General features: G+C 36.3%; 1 protein-coding gene across 1 annotated transcript in view; it reads right to left on the bottom strand.

Moving 5' to 3' along the window:
• LOC150107513 (uncharacterized) overlaps positions 1-23,064 on the bottom strand; it is a 67,679-nt gene that overhangs the window by 10,730 nt on the left and 33,885 nt on the right. Inside the window, exons 3-4 of the mRNA XM_090392119.1 lie at positions 22,683-22,842; positions 21,311-21,448 (exon numbers count right to left, since the gene is read on the bottom strand). Coding sequence (XP_090248245.1) covers positions 21,311-21,448; positions 22,683-22,842 — 298 coding nt within the window. The remainder of the gene's footprint in view (positions 1-21,310; positions 21,449-22,682; positions 22,843-23,064) is intronic.

Genomic DNA, 23,064 nt, shown 5'->3' with positions numbered 1-23,064 from the left:
AAAGCATGGCCTGGCAACCTACATCCGGCCTGGCCTCAAGGAAATTACTCAATGTGTACCTGATTCAGAATACTCCATAGGCATTAAAGTTCAAAATACCACCATCTACAATGTCTACAAACCACCATCGGAATCCTGGCCTGATCAGATGGCCTGGCCACAACCTCACCCTGCTATCTATGTTGGTGACCAACTCTCATCACACCATGTGGGGCTATTCCTCTAACAACTGGGACGGTAATAATCTAGTTAACTGGATAGATACATATAACCTGCCTTTGATTTACGATAACAAGCAGGAAGGCACTCTCTACTCAGCCAGATGGAACAGAACCTATACCCCAGATCTGTGCATAGTCTCTAAAGATCACCCTCTGCCAACAACCAGAACCATCCTGGATTCCCTAATAGTCAGCACTGTCCTACACTAACAAAGACAGGCACATCAATCCCAATCATCAGTGGAACACCAATCGCTAGATGGAACATTCGCAGGTCCAACTGGAATGCATTTGAGAAACAAATCGAGCAAACCATTAAAGCAATTTTTCACCCACCTCTAATTGCTATCCAAGATTTGTTAAACTAATCAAAACTGCAGCCAAAGCTCTATTCCTAGAGGCTACAGAAAGCAATACATCCCATGCTGGAGTAGAGAACCTGAGGAGCTTTTAGCCAAATATCAAGAGACTTGAAGACCCAACTGTTGCTAAGGGGCTCATAGCAACGCTGGATAAAAACAGAAAGGAAAGATGGATCTCAACCATCCATAAATTCGATTTCACCACATCGAGGCGAAAAAGCTGGTCACTTCTGAGAACATTAGGTGGGGCATAACCAATAACAACACACAAAACAACAGAGATAACTCCTGATCAAAGCTAATCATTTATTGAAAACCTCCAAGATACATCCCAGTTTTATCAGGAAAATTACTGTGTAATCTTCCATTAGACAAATCCTGAAGACGGGCCCCGAGCTTCCTGAACTTGCACACCCTGTATCTCGTGAAGAGGCACAGGTAGCCTTAAAATTCACCATGAATGGCAAGGCTGCAGGAGTGGATGGTATCCTCCCCGAGTTTCTAAAACATCTCCGTCAACAAGGCCAAAAATGGCTGGCCGTCCTTTTCTCAAAAATGATAATGATTGGAAAACTACCAAATCTCTGGTGAGAAAACCAAAATAGTTGCCATGCCCCAAACCAGGGAAAGATCCAAATGATGTCAGAAATCTACGACTTCTCTCCTTGCTTTGCTCCATCTTTAAGCTCTTCGAAAGAATTCTCCTTAAAAGAATTTCACAACTCATCGAAAGAGCACTCCCGATTGAACAAGCTGCTTCAGGCAGAGAAGAAGTTGTGACCAGGTCCTGTCCTGACAACACAGTTTGAAGCAGACTTCCAGAAGAAACTTAAATCCGGAGCCACTTTCACTGACCAAACATCAGCTTATGACACAGTCTGGATCATCACACAGTCTGGGCCTCCTCCTGAAGCTAGGAAATATTATAAAGTGCAGAAAAAAAAAACTTTCCAGCTTTTCGAATCCATTCTTTCCAACAGAAAGATCCGGGTCCATTTTGGCGGAAAAAAGAGCAGGTCCACATTCCTTCACAACGGTCTTCCACAGGGCTCTGTGTTATCCTCTTTACTCTTTCACATCTACGTGTGTACGACTTACCACATACCAGCTCAAGCAAGTATATGTAAGCTGATGACCTAGCGATCCTACATCAGTCTACCTCCTTTGCCAATCAACCTTGTATCAACCTTGAACACAGACCTGAACATCCTGGAAGATTACTTCAAGCAGTGGTACTTGAAGCCAAATTGAACAAAAACTGTGTCCATAGTATTTCACCTGAACAATGCAGAGGCGAATCTATTTCTGTGAAAAAATGGTAGAATACGAGCCTCACCAGAAATACCTTGGAGTGAGCCGAGAAAAAAGCCTAACCTATAAAAGACATATCACCAACCTGTCCAACCAAATTAAAACGAGAAATAAAGAATGATTTCAAGGCTTGCTGGAACAACCTGGGGTTGTGGTGCAGAAGTTCTAAGGTCGTCTTCACTAGCCCTCACATTCTCTGCAGCAGAATATTGTGCCCCTGTCCCCTGTCTGGGAAAGAAGTGCACACACACACACACACACACACACACACACACACACACACACACACACACACACACACACACACACACACACACACACACTAACATTATAGGCACCCAACTAAACTCTACCATACGCAGTGATAACCAGTGAGAGAAAAACCCTCTCTCCCCACTGCCTGTCCTATCTAACATTGCTCCACCAAACATAGAGAAGACAAGCCTCGATTAAAGAATTTAATAAAGCAATGAGAAACCCACTCCCGACCCTGCACCAGACTCTCATAAATCCACCTAGTCTTCGCCTGAAATCTAGAAAGCCTTTCTGGTCCAACCCTGCCATCAACACCTGAAATGTGGAGAGAATACTAGTCCAACAAGCTTCCAATAAACTGCTTCCTGGTAGAAGATCCCTGTGCTTCGCAAGCTGGTTTTGCTCTTCCTAGAAAGATTTGGTCATCTATCAACAGGATCAAAACTAACCAGGGCTGATGTGGCTACCTACTACATAAATGGAGGCTGTTAGACCACCCTTGTTGTGATTGTTCTCCCGTGGCTCAGACGATTACTCATATTGTGAACGACTGCCAAAGGCGCCAATTTCACGGTGATAGCCTACAGGACATCCACAAGGTGACGGATGAGGCCTTTGATTGGCTTTCCAGCTTGAACATTGACCTGTAGCTGTTCTGTATTCCTTTTACCATAAGAATACATAAATAAATAAATCGCATGAGGAGTAGGCGAAGCTATTTAAGATGTATTGCAATAATTTCAGCTACGGAAGACAAGGGGAGAACCGATCATAGATGACCTGCTCAAAAATTTTCCAGATGTGGGGAGCAATGAATCATGGTCTAAAGATTGCGCCTCTGTTTCCTATTCCTAAAAAAGGGAATAACACACCTTGTAGCCATCATAGAACTATTAATTTAATCAGTCATTTAAGCAAAATTGTCTTAAAAATCTTACTTTCTACGATTGAGAGGAAATAGGAAGTATACTTTCAGAGAACCAAGCAGTATTCCGTAAAAACAGGAGAACAATAGCTCATTTATTTACAACACATCTCCTTGGAGAAAAATATATTGACCATAACATAATACTATGTCGCCATTTTATACAGTAGGACTTTGATTAGGTGAAAAGGCTGTTTAAATTTAGTTTATAGATCAGAGAGAGAGAGAGAGAGAGAGAGATGGTAAGATCGACAGTAAAGCATGCCAATTGCCGGAAGAATATACGTTATAAAGTGTTATATGTGACCATAGTTTGCTTCTGTATTGTATACCAATCAGGATCAACTCTAGTTTTCAGAAGTATTCTCCTAAAGTATTCTCCTGATTCTGGAGAATTTTTTTGCCATTTACATAACAGTTATGTATTTTTGATCGAAATATTCAATGCAAAACTATATATATATTATGTGAAGTGCTTTAACACTTCATGTAACATTATACTTCCCGACTACTGAACGTCTTCCGATTTCAGATGCGACTATCCAGTATTTCAAATTTCGTAACCTACAAACGAAATCCGCGATTTGCTCAGAAGTCATTTCAATCTTGTATGGCGAATGATGGGTACTGAAACGTTGAGTGAATTTCAGAGAGGAACAACAATCGGATATTATTTGGGATAATGATTTGTACATAAATGCTATTGCTTAGCAGTTAAACGTTTCCAATAACGCAGATGTCAGTGTGCTGAATAAATGGCAGCGGATGATATTCGGTCCAAGGAAGCAAAACAATGTTTTGCGCATGAAATATATTCACGTCATTGGGTAAAGGATTAAAACCTATAGTATATAATTTTTGGTATCTATAAGGTATAATAGAACCAAGGATAAAAACTTTCAACGTATTTCTCTCATCCAGAGATTTTTATTAATAAGGTCTAGCACCTATTGACTACTTGTATATGGGATATATCTGAATTCTTCATTACTTCAACTCTGGTATCTCTACCTGGTCTGGCTTTCACTAATGAGACCTCAATAAAGTTCGAAACAGTCTGGGTAGGCGGCCCTTCTCGTTATGCATAGTTTTATACAAGTCCGAAAGGATGTGCGCTTTGCATCATGGGATACATACTAAGGCAGCTGATGTGAAGTCATTAGCCTCTATATACAAGTAGCTAAGACATGAATTTCACGCGCAAAATATTGTTTTGCTTCCTTGGGTAAAGGATTAAAACCAAGCGTATAATTTCTTGGTATCTATAAGATATCATCATTATCAGCCATTGTCGATTCACTGCTGGATGAAGGTCTTTCCAAGATTACTACAAAACTGTCTGTCTATGGCTCTCCTTTCCCATGTAACTCCTGTAAATATGATGATATCATTAATCCACCGTGATTTATCATTATTATTATTATTATTATTATTATAACAGTGTCTCCATGGAGTCAAAAGACTCATCCTGGGAGACCCCACATTGACACACTAACCATTATTTACACAATACCTATCATACTTCTCCTTAAATTCATTCACAGATGAAGCATTCACAACCACCTCTGGCCATGCATTCCACTCCTTCACAACACTGCAAGTAAAAAATCTAGTCCTAACGCCCTTGTTAACCACACTCTTAAATAATCTCCAGGAATGGCCCCTCGTTCTCTCTCTCTTCCTGAACCTAAAAATGTTATCAGCATGAATCCTGTAAAATCCCTTTAATAATTTATATGCTTCTATCATATCTCCTCTCCTACGTCTATCAGCTAGTTTTTGGAGCCCACAGATCTTCAATCTATCCTGGTAGGGAACATCCAACAGACCTGCAACAATCTTTGTAACTCACCTCTGAATCCTCTCCACCATTTCTTCATCACCAAGAATTTCAGGTGACCAGATCTATGCACAATAGTCCAAATGCGGCCTTATTAATGCCGTATAAAGTGAAACAATAACTTCCTTATCCCTGCTTGTTAGTGTGTTCTTCAACAACCATGTAATCTGATGTGATATTTTAGCTATCTTTGCAATATGCCCTTTAAACTTAAGTTCTCTGTCCACAATGACTCCGAAATCCCTTGCCTCGTCAACTTCTTGCAGTTCAGTTCCGTTAATATAGTAAGCAGCATGTGATCTTATCCAAACGAAGTGCATCACCTTACACTTAGCCACATTAAACTGACAGCCATTTAATTTAGTCCATCCTGCCAGCTTATTCAAGTCATCCTGCAAGATATCTACATCATCTGAATTGACCATCACTCTTCCCAATTTTGCATCATCAGCAAACAAGTGGACATTTAGGTCGGGGTCGTGGTCGCTTTTCCTCTCGTGGAAACCAATCCAGTACTTATTCTATTGAAGTAACAATGGGCTGGACATATTGCTCTTCGAGCAATATGTCCAGCCCATTGCTACTTCAGATGTTTCATTTCCTATGATGTCAGAGACTTTGGTTGGTTTTTTATCCACGTATTTCTTTTGTGATTGAGTTTTATGATACCAAATTCTTTCCATACTAAATTGTGTTGTTCTTAATTTTTGAATTTCCATCCAAATAAAAAACGATGTCTTATGAAAATGTCAGTTAATGATGAAAAATTACAAGAAGTAGAAAGATTCACCTGTTTGGGAAGCATGTAACTTAGAGATGATAGGTCTTAACATGACATTAAAGCAACTGTTGCCCCTTTTAGATAGATTACAGCCACTTTGGAAGAACAATAAAATACAACTAGCTAGAAGACTCTACCTCATCGATACTCTTATTAACTCTGTCTTACTATACAGATGTGAGTGTTGAACATTCTAAAGGAAGATGAGAAAAGATATTGGCCTTCGAGATGAAGTGCTACAGAAAACTTTTGAAGATACCATACACAGCAAACGCAACAAATGACGAGGTTAGAAGGAAAATCCGCTCCATTGCCAAAATATATATATATATAAAATACTATCACTAAAATACATCGGAAACAGCCCAGTTGGCTAGATCAGATCATTTACCTAAAATTGAAACAGAGGGCTTGACTTTTAAAAAAACACAGGGGTCGACCTAAAATCACCTAGACAGATAATATTGGAAAATGGGCTATTTTTCTATTTTCTACCTTGTTAAGGAGATCCCAAGAAAAAAGCACCTGGAGAAAGAGTATGTTAGGACTGTCACCTTTATAGTGCCCGAATGGTCTACATAAAAAGTATGGTGAAGTGTAAGAACTATTGGAGCCTTAAAGGCAGCGAAACTCCACGGTTAGCCAGAGATAGCTGGCCATCAAACTGCCACTAAATTTAAAAGACATCCGGTGAGGACAGTATAGTATGCAAGTGCCGCCATCTCGTGGTTTCTAACACAACACCGTATATTCTTGTATGAAATTGTTTGCTTGCTACAGTCGATTTTCTTCATTTAATTTAATGGGAAAAAAACAGCGGGTTTTTTCTAGAGGGAAAACCTGCCAGCTTGTCGGTGACAGAGATCGACTAACCTCTGGAACTGTTATATTGATTTAGAAATATAATGAAAGAAGCATTAAAATGAAAAAAACTTTAAAGGTACTGTGAGCAGATGAAGTGCATTTTCATTTCTGCAAAACTGATAACACCCACAGCAATTAATTTAAGACATATATTTCGAAATTGTCTTTATAAACTTTTTCACACATCCTGTCTGAAAAAAAATCTATGGTATAGTTTCACGCCCAATTACTTCACTTGCTTAATATCCACTGAAAATGATTACATCATATACACGCAGAATGGTGAACCTTTTCTTTTCATATTCCCATAGCTGTAAAAGGTTTTGTGAAATATCAGAACTTTCAGGTATTACCAAGCTCCCAAGTGTTCCAATGTGTCCTAACAGTAAAGTAGAAAAATAATCGAACTTATATGTGTCTCTTGGCAGAAATATCTAATAGATTCATAAGAGGTTCTTCATTCAGTAAAAGAAAAAAAAAATTATTTTTTTCCATTTGCTATTTATTTGCTGAAGAAACATATAGTTTGCTAATACGTTGTACGTTGACTCGTTCGCCGTCTGATGTAAAATTTTCCTTTTTGTGTGTGAAAAAAAAAATTTAAATGAAAGAGCGGTATGCAATTTATGAGCAGGCAATGAAGTTTATCCAGTGGCCTTAGTAATAAAAAGGTATTTTTTACATAATTTTCTGCAAAATGTAGAGAATTATAAATGATCTTTATGCGTCATACTGAGTAACTGTAAGAAAGAAAATAATTTTGGGACATCACACCACGATCTTTCAGAACCTGAAGTACGATTTTTATTATTCACATACAAAAGTTAAAAGCAATAAAAAATAAAATAGAAAATACCTTTCAAATAGTTATGGATTCGAATTATAAATGAAATCTAATCGTAAACAGTTTGTCGATGTAGTGTCGTGCATGACGACAACCCCCCTCTTCTTCTTTTTAATAACATTTAAAATAACTTTTCTCATTGCGACACGAATTTATTTTTAATCAAATCAAATTAAATTATAAAATGAGTAAATAAACAATCTCTTATTTATTTTGGAAAAAAAAGGATGCATATTCTATAGGAATAGGGGATATTAAAGTTACAGCCTTATTTCATATTATGGGATGCGTATTATATTTCTGACTTACCCATGCTGAATGGAAAAGATGACCACGAATACACTTTATTTCAAGTTTTGAAAAAAAATATGACTGCATTAGAAAAAAACGTAGACTAAAGTCGTATGCTATCAATTCCTATCCCCTAAAGGTCGTTTTGCAATGAGGGTGTCAGGCAATAAAATTCTCACGACTTGTAACATCTGGATATTATATCAAGGACATATATTCCGCTGTAACTAGTAATAATTTTTACCGATTGCTATCCATGTATGCTTTCTTGATAAGGTATTTTACTTATTATTATTACTACAATACCGGTAGAACTCTTTTGGGACTATTTGTTATTTTAAACTACTCGCGTCACACGATGGAATTTCAAAATTTCTACACAGAAATGTGGATAGATAAATATAATTTTAAAAAGATAACTGGCAAACATTTAATGAAAATGAAAAGGAAATAACTAAAAAAGAATTAGAAATCAGCCTGAAAGAAACAAGAAATGAAAATCACCTGCAGAAGATACGTTAGTTTCAAAATTATACAAATATGCAGGAACAAGGTTCAAAGAAAGACACGTATTATTTTTAAATAAAATTTATTTAACAAGTAACCTTCAATAGAATCAAAAAAGCAACAGTGACCCCTATCTTTAAAAAAGGTATTAGAGATGACCCTAAAATTATAGAGGTATAAGTATTCTAAATTCCATAACAGATTTTTAAATAACAAACAAATAAAATAATCTGAAAGCTTTATTTTAGAAGTACAAAATGGATTTAAATTAATAATAGAGGAAAAAAGAAAGTACAATTCAGAAACACACATTATTTTATTAACTTTGAAAAAGCATTTGACAAAGTTAAAAGAAGGATTTTGTTTTACGTATTAAAAGAAAGACAAATACTAAATAATATCCTAAAAGCGTTTAAAAATAATCAAATACAAATAAGATTAAATCATCAGCCATCATAAACGAGAGAGATAAACTGAGGAGTCCGACTCGACTGGGATGCCCCCTTTCAGCAATTCTTTTTAATATTTATATAAATGAAATAATAATAAAATGGAATAAAAATTTCCATCAATAAACTTTCTCCTACTGTGAATTTAAACACTCTCCTTTTTTCTGATGACCAAATAATAATTACAATTTATGAAGATAACTTACACAAAGATATTTTAAATTTAAACGAGACAGCCAAAGATTATGGAATGTAAATATCAACAGAAAAATCAAAAACTATGGCCTTTAAAGGACAAGATCCAGCAAGAACTAAAATGGTAATAGATAACAAGATTTTAGAACAGGCGAATTCATTTAACTACCAAGGATGTATGTTTACATATGAAAATGAAACAGATATAGACCTAAACATCCCAAAATATTATAAAAAAAACAGGTGTAATTAACTCTATATTTAAACCAAACCTACTTCAAAAACAAACCATATTAAAAGTACAGAATACATTAGCCCTACCAGTGGAAGTGGAATCTGGACAACATAAAAAGACAAATATTAATAGCAGCAGAAATGAAGTTTATGAGAAAAACTGCAAAGTATACTCCATTCGATCACAAAAAAATTAAGAAATTATGAAAGAATTAAACCAGGAATCAGTCATAGAAGAAATTTAAAAAAATATAAACATAAATGAATGTAACACGTTGAAAGAATGAAAACGGTAAGATTACCAAAAGAAGTCTTAAATTACAAACGACTAGGAAAAAGTAAACCAGGCCGTCCTCATAAGAGATTCAACAGGCTGGGACAGGCCACTCTAGGACTAAATCCTTGACAAGCATGATGATGATGGTTGATGATGACCATACACGATCTACTATCTGCTCTAGATTATTTTACCACCCACTAATGTCATTTTTCTTGAAAATTGAGTGCGTTCTCTGGCTGATTTGACAGGAAATACAAGCAATTAGCAGGCAAAATTTAAGAAGATAGACTTGTTTTGGGGGAGGAAAATCCTATTTTCCAGTGAAAAGTAGTCTGCTGAATGAGACCCGATTATATATTCAATTGATGAAAAAAAATGCCTTATAGGTTTCCTTTTATCATAATGAGAATCATCCAGTTGAAATGTACATATTATAACAAGAAAAACTTCCCTGCTTTTGGCATAACTTAAAATTTATTATTCTGAAAATCAATTCCAGAATTTTTCTATTTGGTGTAGTGTTCAAAGTGATGGAACAAAATACACACTAGGACAGGACCATTAAACATTTCCATGTTAAACAAGGCAATTACTTCTGAGAAGAGTAATTAAATAGTAAGTTCAACAAGAATTTAAAAAATCATTATCACCTGTCATCTGAGATGAAGTTTGCATCATGTGTTTTTCATCATCTTCGTATCTGAATGGTTCTAACATTCAAGTCGCAAAACACGTTTTCTGGGCATTTATAACTCAAGCTAAGTTACCTGGTTAACTCAACTTCTGTTAATTTAGAGGCTTTCCACTGACACTTTCAGTTTGAGTTAACTCCAATGTACGCAGTTTGCGTCGTTTCTCCCCCCCCCCTCCCAAGAGACTTGACTTCTAATTGGTATAATGAATAATACTGGCGTAAATTCATATAATGGATTTCGTTTAATATTTTAATTAATGTAATATAATATTCTGTTTTATCTACAAAACTCTTATTTTAGTCAATGCTTTAAAACTCGTATAATGTACAATTTAGTTTCATTTTTTCATTTTATTTTTCCTGTTTAATTGTATTTCAAATTGTAAACCTAATTATACTGAGAACATCACGATCTGCTCTGCAAAGAAAACTCATACTTTGTTCTCTAACATGTTAAAAATGTAATTAAATTGATAGTTTTTTACTGTAAAGCATAAGCTTGCTTTTTATAACAATTATTTCTTTGAATGTAAAAATAGCAATATCGAACAAATAACTAGAAACATTGCGAATTTGTATGAGTATCTTCAAGTACTGCAAGTTAAAGTCGGACAAGTTGATATCGTCTCCACTTTCCAAAGAACAGGTTATGTGATCGAATCCGACCTTAATGAGAATGTAGAACTTCTTCAGAATTCAGACGATTTTCCCTGTTGTCTGAGGCTGTCACACATTTGATTGTAGGTCTGAAGTGGCTTGAAAAAGTTCGGTTTAGAGCAGGAAAACAGGATTATTTATCACTTAATGTGGTCATATTTATCTAATCCTTTCCGTGTCTTCAACTCACGACAGGTTTACAACCTTTAGTGAGTGGGAGTCACATCAAAAGAAAAAGCGGCTGTGATAACCTGAGGTCGTGGTTAAATATAAGCACTATATAAACAAAAGCAACATTTCAATTGGCATGGATATCGTGTGCGTCAGATGTATAACTGACTTACAGGAAAGCTTTACTGCTATTATCTGAAATAAACAGTCACAATTTATTTAAAAATAGCTAGAATGCAAATGTTCACTTGAGTATTGCAATGCAGTGTGGAGATACGTTGTGAGCGTAGCGAGCTTACGGAAATCGTATTAGTACTTTTTCATAATAAAATGTAAATGCGGTGTCTAAACTTTTCAAGAGAACCTATTGAGAGCGAGTTGCGAAAGACGGCTGAAAGGTGAGTTACACCACTGTAACCACATTCAAGAGAGAGAGAGAGAGAGAGAGAGAGAGATCGCAGAACTTTAAATCGCCAATTTTCACTTCAGCAGTTCATTAGCACTCCTTGGGCCAACCATGGTCAACCCATGCAGTGGACAATATCTAATGTCAACTTGTTTAGCCTTAACTCATATTCATAAAACACAAGCCAAAACTTCAGTGAAAGAACTATTTGACTGGCCCTTGAATATCGAAAAAAACCATTGTATTCAGATGAACTAAGATATTCCATCCCTTTATAGAAATATCAGCACGATAATGTTCACACATTAATGGACTTTCTTTGTATAAACAGAACTGACACACACACACACACACACACACACACACACACACACACACACACACACACACACACACACACACACACACACACACACACACACGCCTGAGAATATATTAGTAAGAGAATAATGTTACATTTCGAAAATGAAAGCAATGGTTGCCACTTTCAAAAGAAACTACACTTGAGAATGGAGCACATCTCGTTAGTGATTTGAAGAACATCACAGCAAAGACAGTCATCGTCCCTTGCTATCTCACCCTAACAAGACTGAGATTGATTTATGAGGGATTTATTAAAAATGTGGTATTCTCCTCGTTAAGAGATTTAGAGACATAGTGCAGGAAGTGACTTCAGATTATCCCTAGATGATTCAGATATTAATGGAATATTTGGAAACGATGTGTAGGTTCTCACTCATTCTTGAAGGAAGGGCCATTAATGATGACATCTGTCAAAATTAATTTAGTGAGGACCACTGAAGTTTATTTTGCAGCAGTGTCGTCAATATAGCATTGAAATGCTTCTGTTGTTCCATCTATTTCCATTTCTCGTAGATTTGACTGTTTTCTCTGTGACATATTCTCAAAATTGTCAGTGTCTTTTGATTATCTCCGATTTGTTAACAATATTAGCCAAAGTGGAATTTTTATTGTATGCAAGCGAAGAGGATATCAAAGTTTTTTGGATGGTCTGAAATATTCTCCGACACCATCTGAACTATCTCGTTACAATGATCTCAATGCTATGTTACTAAGAGTATTGCTTGTTTGCTAAGAAATCACTTCATTGTCGAAGTGTTTCAGAATAATGTATGAAGCATAGCATCACAATGCATTCACCGAGCCATTTTTCTATTCGCTATTCGTTAACTATAAAAAAATTAAATGATAATTTTATTTTGATGTCTTGACTGACTCGAAATCTGTTTTGTGAAGAACATTAAATACTGAATCCCTATAACCAAGTTTCCATAGAACTACTATGCGCATTGCTTGGAAAGAAATCAATGAACACCATAGTATGAGGGAAAAACAGCCTTGGAACCAACCTTAATAAGATGTACGACCTCCTTTCGCACAGATGACTACGGAGTATATCACTTGCACAAGCATACGATAGCGATCAATGGGAATTTTCTACCATTCTTCCTGTAGGCATGTAACGAGGTCCCGGACTGTTGTGAGGCGGAAGTCCCTTGACCTCACTCGATGCACCACTTCATCCAACATATGATAAATTGGATTCAGATGAGGACTCTGTGCAGACCAGTGAAGTCTGGTGACGTTCATATCCACAAACCACGCAGTTACAGTAGCAGCCTTATGAAACAGTTCATTGTCTTGCTGAAAGAGACAATGGTCAGTTCCGTAGAAATGCCACAAATAGGAAGAATTGCATTGTCCAGAATGTTCAGATACTTCTCGAAGTTAAATGTTCGTGGTACCACAAACAGGTCCAAAGCCAAACCAGGAAAATGCCATAAGAGATATTCACCGGCCCTCCGCCACACCCACAGTTGTCAGCTCGGCAGAGGGTGCAGCGCGATTGATAGTTCCTTAACACAGCTTTTTAAGGTTCCCCGTCCCAATGTGCACGCTCTTTGCACCACTGAAGACGACGCTGCATGTTGATTCGGGCAAAGGAGGAGCTTCCATACTGCGGTTCTACCATGAAAACCTACATCGTGAGCCTCGGGTATGAACGCTTTTGTGCAGATTCGTGTTCAAGTCGATGCTCGGAACTTCGTATTGATACGTATCGCCCGACGAATGGCGATTTTACATATTATCCTACGTAGCACCAAACGATCGCTTCGGTCAGTGTTGCCAGTCGTCCACTGTGGGTAGCACTTGCAGTTGGCTCGCTGCGCTTCCATATCAGTATGGTATCTCTGATTATTGACCTGGGATGGTCCAATTTGTCAACAATTTGCCTAACAGATATGCCTGCAACATGGCATCCTGTCATAATGCATCTCTCAAACTCCGTCCATTCCCATCTCACAGCTATTTCAACCGGACACAGTTGCATTGACTTTGGAGCATCATATTCCTCCAATTTTTATCGGGTACAAAAACAAGTGATTCCTTGTATGGTACGATGCCCTTGCCAATGGGAGTGTCCGTTGACTTTTTTAAAAGAAGTGTGCATGCCAAACATTGCCACTTAAAACAATGACCATGTTTGATTTTCGACGACTGGAAATTAAATCGTTGAAAAAAAAACACGGGCATGGAGTGAGGATTCAAGATACGCATTCTTCGATTCGGATGTGTTCGGGTGTGGTAGATGCCAAGAGAAAATCGTTTAGTAAAGTGTATTTTCCCACATGCGAACTATGATGGGGGTGGTGGTGTGGGGTTAGTGTGGGAATGTTTCTCTTTTGACTTATAATCCTTTGCCTTAATGTCCGAAAAAACACTGAATCTCCAACTGATATTTGGAACAATACTGTGTAGCCTGAATTTTGGTATGATTGTTTGGAAATGAGCTAGCTGATATCAATATAATAATGCACTCGTCGTGTTATAAGAACTGTTGAGACATGAGTTGATGACATATGCAAATATAAAGATTGAACTGGTCGTTAGAGTTTCATTTGTATCCTATCAAATCCTAAAGGACGTTTCTGGAAAGCACTGGAACATTCATTAAGTGGAAGTCCATCTTTACTATAGAAACTGAACGCCATTTTAAAAAAAAAAGTAATAAGATCCCTTTCTTCTTTTTTATATATTTAGAGGCAAGTATACTAGGAGAGTAACATTTATAATCACAGCTAGAAATGAACCGCCTTGATTTTGAAGAACATTGATGTCTGTCTAATATTTGCAACTCAATGAAAAGCTAGGGTGGTAAGTTTCTTTGTTTTTTTTCACTAATATTTACAGAATGAAGAAAAGTGGAAACTGGAAAGAAATCACTTTTTGGATAAATACAAAAAAATAGAAACACGAGTTCATTTTGTAGAAACATTATCTAAGTATCTAATATAAAATTTTAGATGCTTGTATTATGAGTGAATTAATGAGGAAAATCGGTGCAGTGTAGTCCACGTACACCCTTTAAGAATTGGTTTTTATTTTATATTTAGCTCCCTAATATGGAAAGAAATGTCCGCGCGGTTAGCCTGGTGGCTGTGCATTTCGCAACCATATGCCTGGGGAAGGAGTGTCCTAGGTTCGATTCCGTCGGTGACGTGAGGAGCTGAAGGGTCTTCCTCAGCCAAGTTAGCCGGGCGTGGACAGTAGGGTTTTTATCCCCCCGAAGCAGACAAACTGGCCTTGAGAACTCAACACTACACGACATAGGATACACCGGGATAAGGCTGACCACCATATCTGTGAACGGCTTGAGGTCCGATGATTAATAAACCCTCCATACAGCAAGGTAAAAAGATGATGAGATGAGATATGGAAAGAAAAGGATTTCTATCGACTAACTACCGATTAATTTTTAAAGTCTCAATAGCACCAATCTTATAACGATGTGACATGCTTATTTTTATAAAAACGACGGTGTTCCATTGTCTTAATTTCAGCTTAAGTAGAATTAGCAGATCTTATATGGAGGCAGCAACCCCCCCCCTTCCTCCCCAAGAGAGAGAGAGAGAGAGAGAGGGTATACACTCCTTTTGACCTTAGCTCGATCTCTGGTTGAGATCGAGATCCATATAAACGCTAGTTGTGTTGTTAAGGGTTAATTAGAATACAAATTAGTCCGTCTATTATAATCTGTCGTATTCCCTTTGACAAAAGCAGAAAAAAATCAAGTCTCGAAATCGTTTGAAGTTACTTCTTCCTTTTTTTTTTTTTTTTTTTTTTTTTTGTAGCTAGTCGAAAGTTATCACTGCTGTTGCTTTCATCTACTTCTATTCCAAAGATGATGAAGAAGTCGTTCATCTCATCTCTGAATCGAGACTGCCACATAGAGCCTGGTCAGTGCACGTTCGATGATACAACTGGCTTCCTTGTTTTGCCATAGTTGTGTGTTCCAACAGTTAATTGTCTGACGTCCCATCTTGAAAACCTCGTGATGGATAATGAAAAAAAAAAAAAAAACATTAACATTTCATTTACTCTTATGTTCCTAAAATCATGTGCATAGTATATTTAAAAATGTGTTTATTCACTCGTCGATTGGCCTGTTTTACGGAGGGGGAATCCTCAGAATTAGTCCGAGACCATTTATCTCGGGTTGGAATGGCTGATCGGTTAAACGCTAAAGACTAAGGCAAGTGTTTCTCTTATTCATAACAATATCTCGATATTTTTAACCACAGGCAGTGTTATTCTTGAAACTTCAGTTAGTGGTAATTACTTCTGATGCAACTAAGGCCATGAAGCTTTTTTTTTGTGTGTGTGTGTGTGTGTGTGTGTGTGTTCTAATGAATAGATGAACTTTTTAACTCTCCCTTAGCACAACATTTCCACAAACATTTAAAAAATAACCTTCATTTTTCCTCCAGGATAGAAGAGCAGATAACACGAACTGAGTTGTTGGTGTGCAATAAGACGTGATCAAAAACACCGCTTCCAAAGAAATAGGAAGTAGTACACCTTGTTTACTGATATTTGGCTTAATATTGTATTCTGACACTGCTGAGTGCAACTATCGATGTCAGCATTGTATTTTTTTATGTGGTTTCCACCCACGGAAGACTATTAGCAAACCAATAGTACAGTTTAATCCGTGGTCGGACTAAGGATTTTTTCTATTTTATATATTTTTTTAATTTTTAAAGTTATTTTTACATGTTCCGGAAACTCTGCTGTATAGATCAAACATGGAAAACTTTTTCAAGACACTTCAGGCCTCCAATAAGTGAGGTGGTGGTCCCACACCGCGCTATAATCTCCCAGCTAAAGACATTCACAACCATTCATGCCCACGGCGGGATTCGAACCCGCGACCATTTGGTTGGAGAGCAGGTACGCTAACCACTCAGTCAACCAGGCCGGCAATTTCCCTTGTATTTAAAAATAAACATTTCTATTTCGCATAGAAAGGTTGATCAAAAAGCTCCAAGACGCTAAAATTGATAAATGTTTTCAAACAGAATTATCAACCAAAAGGTTTCTATTACATCATCATGCGTATCAAGGATTTAGGCTTAGCATGGCCTTGGAAGTCATCGTTGAATCGTTTAAGAGGACGTCCTGGTTTTCTTTTTCCTAATAGTTTGTACTTTAAGGCTTGTTTTGGTAATCTTTCTATTTTCATTCTTTGAACGTGTTCCATCCATTTATGTATATATTTTTAAATTTTTTCTGTTAATGGTTCTTGGTTTAATTCTTTCATAATTTATTATTTTCTCTTGTGATCGAATAGGGTATACTTTGCAGTTTTTCTCATAAACTTCATTTCAGCTGTTGTTAATCTTTGTTTGACTTTTTGTTTTATTGTCCAGATTTCGCTTCCATACATTAAGACCGGTAGGGCTAAAGTATTGTATACTTTTAGTCCGGTTTGTTTTAGAACTAGGTTTGTTTTAAATATAGAGTTAATTACTCCTGTTATTTTTAAATATTTTGCAATTTTTACGTTTATATCTTTTTCATTTTCATATGTGATCATACATCCTAGGTAGTTAAATGAATTCGCCTGTTCTAAAATCTTGTTATCTATTACTATTTTAGTTCTTGCTGGATCTTCTCCTTTAAAGGCCATAATTTTTGATTTTTCTGTTGATATTATCATTCCATAATCTTTGGATATCTCATTTAGATCTAAAATAGCTTTCTGTAAGTTAACTTCAGAATTTGTAATTATTATTTGGTCGTTTAATTCCTTGATGTAAATGTTTATTCCATTTTATTATTTACATCAAGGAATTAAACTTTCTCCTGCAGTAAACTTAAACACTATTACATACATGACATTGCATACATAATTACATTCTATTACATACATGACGTAAATCTCACTGTGATTATTTCACATGCCTTTAATGGCTCAGTTCTGTATAGTGCTGTTACCTCATCTCGATGTGAACTTAAAACAAACAACATGCGGACTCCTAAATTTCATGAAAAAATGGCGAAACAGATTTAGAACATAAGGTTATGTTGTCCTAATTGAAATCGAGGTGTTCCAACTCGATTTCAATCGACTTCAAAGAATGTTTGAAGCTATGAACAACAAATACATTGATTTCGTATTCTGAAACCCCCATCATGCATTTGTTGTTCATAGCTTCAACAGACTTGATTCCTTACTCTATGACTATCAGCTACTGGACTCGATCCGGATTTCCCTAATACAACACGTCATCACTTCGGGAGATGAGCGTCCAATGTCACAACAGACTTATTCCAAAAGTATTACTCAGAATTAATTAATTTTGCCAATAAGATCTTCCATGGGTTGCAGTGTAATATAAACTATTATGATATTTGGATTATATAATGTAAATATATGTACCTGTATATATAAAACATAAAAAATGTGAATATGCACGTACATATATATCTAAGAATATAAATGTAAATTATCATTTTAATAATTTAGCCTGTTTTTGTTTAGGAGTGTCCCTTATTTTAAATGCATTGGCTTTTTTTTTTTTCCTCAAGACATTTTTAGGGCATTATAAGTATATTTTAAAGGAAAATATAGCAGAATAATTTAGGAAGAAAATTTTGTACATACCTTGATTAGATGCTAGGATGACCTTATTCTCCATACTTCTGCTGTTAGGTTGTTAAAAGGGAGGGAGAACGTGGAGGGGGGGGGACTGTTTGACGCAAGGCGGGGAGAAGATTTTTTTGAAAGCCCGGTTTTTTTTTAAAAAAAATAAATATATACAAATATGTATATATATTATTGTACTTAAGGGCGCTTTTTTGGGGAAGGGTTTTATGGGAAAACTGGGTTGGGGGAGAGCGTTAATGGAGTGCGAGCCGTTTCGGTCTGTGACCATCATCAGAACATTTTCGGAATGGGTGTAGGGCTATGTCACGGACGCATGTTGTATCTGCCAAAAAAGGGTATTTGTTGTCGCTTATTGGTCGGAGGCGTGACCTGATTTGTAAATTGTGGAGTTTCCAACATTCGAAAATTAGGTAAGGACGGTGGACGTTGATTGAGTTTTCGTCACATTTTATGGCTGTTGTTTCGGATATTCTAAGCATTGTTTCGTTGTCTTGTTTGTCTATTATTATGGCCTTGTCGATTTGCGGGATATGTTTCAGTTCAAGGGCGTGAGCTGCTATTTCTGTCTTCCCTGTACTCTGTGTTCTATTTTTCTTTTTGATGTTGCATTGTTTTTTTGTGTTTAGATGTTCCGGAATAGGGATGTTACAGTCGCGGAAGTGTTCTTGTAGTCTAGTCCATAAAGACCTAATGGTAGAGCCAGTGTAGGCGATGTCACAGTCTTTTTGGCAAGGAAATTTGTAGACTACGTTATGCTGTTCAAATATTTCTTTGTGTGTGAGAGATTTAGAGAGTTTTAGGAGAGTTGCTAATTTTTTGTTCGTGGTGAATAGTAGCTTATAGTCCGTTTGTTTGAAAATGTATTTGTAGGCTTTGTATGTGTTTTGGATGTATGGCAGTTTGATGAACAAGCATGTTGGGAAGTCAGTTTTGGTTGTGTTGTTGTTATGACGGGTTTTTGCCGTTCTGTTTGCGTAATTTATTAGTTGTATCGGATAGTTGCGATTTTTAAAAATCTGTGTTAAATTCTTTAGTTCCGTGTTAAGATAGCTATGGTTAGTTGAGAATTTTTAAGCATTTATAAATTGTGATAGCATGACTGATTTTTTAACGGAATATGGGTGGTATGAACTGAAATGGAGGTAGTTTCCGATATGTGTGGGTTTGTGGTATATTTTCGTGGCTATTTTGTTGTTGGTTCTGTTTAATGTCAGGTTTAGGAAATTGATGGATTTGTTCCGTTCGGTTTCCATGGTGAATTTTAGTCTGTTGCTGTAATTGTTGAGGGATGTTTGTAAGCCGGTGATGTGTGTGGACCAATGCATAGAATATCGTCCACGTATCTGCCATAAAAGGTGATGCCTGGGGGGGGGGGGGAGTAGGAATGATTCTATGTGTGCCAGGAATAATTCCGCTAGTTGTCCACTGATGTTTTGGCCCACAGGGAGACCAAAAATTTGAAAATATATGTTGTTGTTGAACTTAAAGAAGTTGGCTGATATTGTGAGTTTGATCAGGTTAATGATGTCATTTGGTGTTAATTTCGTGCGTGTGTGCAGGGTGTGGTCCTCTGTGAGTAGTGTGTGAGCACGATGTCTATGTTTTGGGAACATCCACGTTAGTGTATAAAGAAGTTGCATCTAATGAGGTGAGGACATCTTCACGGGATGAAGTAATGTTATTTATTTTCTGGAATAGGCCGTCCGTATTTTTAATCATAGAGATTATACACTAACGTGGATGTTCCCAAAACATTAGAAGTATTTGAACACCATAACGTAGTCTACAAATGTCCTTGCCAAAAAGACTGTAACATCACCTACACTGGCTCTACCATTAGATCTTTATGGACCAGACTACAAGAACACTTCCGCAACTGTAACATCCCTATTCCGGAACATCTAAACACACACACACACACAAAAAAAAAACGCAACATCAAAAAGAAAAATAGAACACACAGTACAGGGAAGACAGAAATAGCAGCACACGCCCATGAACTGAAACATATCCTGCAAATCGACAAGGCCATAATAATAGACAAACAAGACAACGAAACAATGCTTAGAATATCCGAAACAACAGCCATAAAATGTGACGAAAACTCAATCAACGTCCACCGTCCGTACCTAATTTCCGAATGTTGGAAACTCCACAATTTACAAATCAGGTCACGCCTCCGACCAATAAGCGACAACAAATATCCTTTTTTGGCAGATACAACATACGTCCGTGACATAGCCCTATACCCATTCCGAAAATGTTCCGATGATGGTCACACAACCGAAACGGCTCGCACCCCGTTAACGTTCTCCCCAAACCCAGTGTTCCCATAAAACCCTTCCCCAAAAAAGCGCCCTTATGTACAATAATATATATTTATTAAAAAAAAAAAAACGGGCTTTCAAAAAAATCTTCTTCCCGCCTTACTCAAACACTCCCCCCAATCACGTTCACCCCCTCCCTTTTAACAACCTAACAGCAGCAGAAGTATGGAGAATGATGTCATCCTAGCATCTAAACAAAATTTTCTTCCTAAATTATTCTGCTATATTTTCCTTTAAAATACACTTATAATGCCATAAAAATGTCTTGAGGAAAAAAGCCAATGTATTTAAAATAAGGGACACTCCTAAACAAAAACAGGCTAAATAGCCGTCAAAATAATAGTTTTTAAGAGGAGTAACATGGGAATGTTCCCAGAAATAAATACCTATAAATGTAAATATTAATATTAATACAAAAATATAAATATAAATGCAATGGAGGATGTAGAAGTAAATTACTTAATGGTAGGGTTACTATTAGGAGGAAACACGCACACAATCAGTTTGTTGTTTTCGTACTTCTCACTTAATTATCTTGCATCGTAATTGAATAGATCAGATGTTTTATGATCAACGAACAATTTCATTTCATTTCATAGAGTTTCATTTTATTTTTTATGTCAATTCACGAAAGGTCATTTTAGAAATTGAAATTTCGTTACTGTTCTGTTTCATCAGAACAATACTAAATATGACAAATGCATTATTACATGAAGATTTAACATCTTTCGACATCTGCTAGTGTCAGGTCATTAAGCCGAAGTCCGTCCGCACATCGGAAATTTTGAATTTGGTTTAATAATATGTTCTTATTTTTCAAAATCCATCCATAGTCAGATCCACAGCAAATAAATGGATTATCTGAAATATAAAATAATATATATATATATATATATATATATATATATACACATTAATAATACATATTAGGTTAATAATACATATATATACGCCTCAAATGAAAAGCTACAAAAACATAACTGATGAACTTGTGAACAATATAATTGAAATAAGCTTATGGAAATCGACTGACAATTGGTGCAATTTCTAGAAAATTCTTAAGAGTGTTTGCAAGTGAGATGCCTAATTTTGTCCAAGAAAAGATTTAATTTAATTAATATAATTAAATTGTTCGTAACCCTGATTAATCGAATTTAACATAAGTTTAAAAGTTGGAATTTAATACTGAAGTTATCACGTTTGAATTTACGATGTTTTTGTTTCCCAAATACCGTTCGTAACAAGATAAATTCTCAAGCATCTTTTCGGCATCTAATGAAAATTTGAGAAAGGAGCTTATTAAATTACGTCCTTATAAGGACTGGCCTAAAGGCGCGAAACAAGAATGCTTTTCATTAAAGAAAAGCATTCTTACATTCTTGAAAGCATTGCATTCTTGAATGCAATGCTATTAAAGCTTTGATCATGACAGGAGGGTAACAGCAATAGCCGAGCCTCAGTTAGAACTTCATTGGCTACAGCATTGCCATCCATTACCCTCCAAGGATATTCACCGCTCTCCATGACATGATATATCATGTCATGGAGGGCGGTCCCCTAAGCCATACGTCCTTATAAGGACTGGCTTAAAGGGGAGAAGCAAGAATACTTTTCATCTTCCCCGTTATCTGTAGAGGACAGTGTAGGGATAAGGTGTTATTGAGCAATTAAGGCTCTGATCATGGCAGGAGGGTAACAGCAATAGCCGAGCCTCAGTTAGAACTTCATTGGCTACAGAATTGCCATCCCTTACCCTCCAAGGATATTGGATTGAATACGTTTAAAGACTTGACCTGGATAAACAGCGCCGATTTAGAATTAAAAAAGGTGTACGACTATTTTCACGGCTAGCACAATTTCAAGAATGTAATTAAATTAACAACTAAAACGTAAGAACTGAATTTTCTTTTCTTTTCTTTTTTTGAAGAGTAAAGTAAAACTGAACCTAAATTTTCATTTATTGATTGATTTTGTTTTCTTAAAAAAAAGACTTTTACATTTTCCCAATTAGCAAATTTATCAGATAAGATTAATTTCCTCAAGTAGAAAATTTACTAGAAAGGTAACTAAATCAGCTGAGGAAAGTGTAACTTACTTTCGACATTTATAGACGTCTCATGAGTTATTAGTAGATCTTTGAAGACATCTGAAGGGAGAGAGGTGAGGCTGTTGTTTGATAGTATCAAAGTAGCAGGAAACCTTCCACCAAATGCATCAGGGGAAATACTGGATATCTTGTTTGAATGTAGTGCAACCTGAAAATATTAAAATCCCAAATAAATATAGAATCTATCACTTCTCATTTTTCATTAATAAAATAATTTGCATTTCTTTTTAAAACCATTGACAATTTATTATTATTATTATTATTATTATTATTATTATTATTATTATTATTATCAGAGGGCGCTGTGAAGGCAGACGGATGCACGCACTCTTAAACCATTTATGCGTTTTAAGTGGTTTTAACTCATGTT

The sequence above is a fragment of the Typopeltis vanoorti genome, chromosome 4 (genome assembly GCF_054136105.1).
Source record: "Typopeltis vanoorti isolate ZY-2024b chromosome 4, IOZ_Tvanoo_1.0, whole genome shotgun sequence".
Taxonomy (NCBI): Eukaryota; Metazoa; Arthropoda; class Arachnida; order Uropygi; family Thelyphonidae; genus Typopeltis; species Typopeltis vanoorti.
This window is presented reverse-complemented; position numbering and strand designations above follow the sequence as displayed.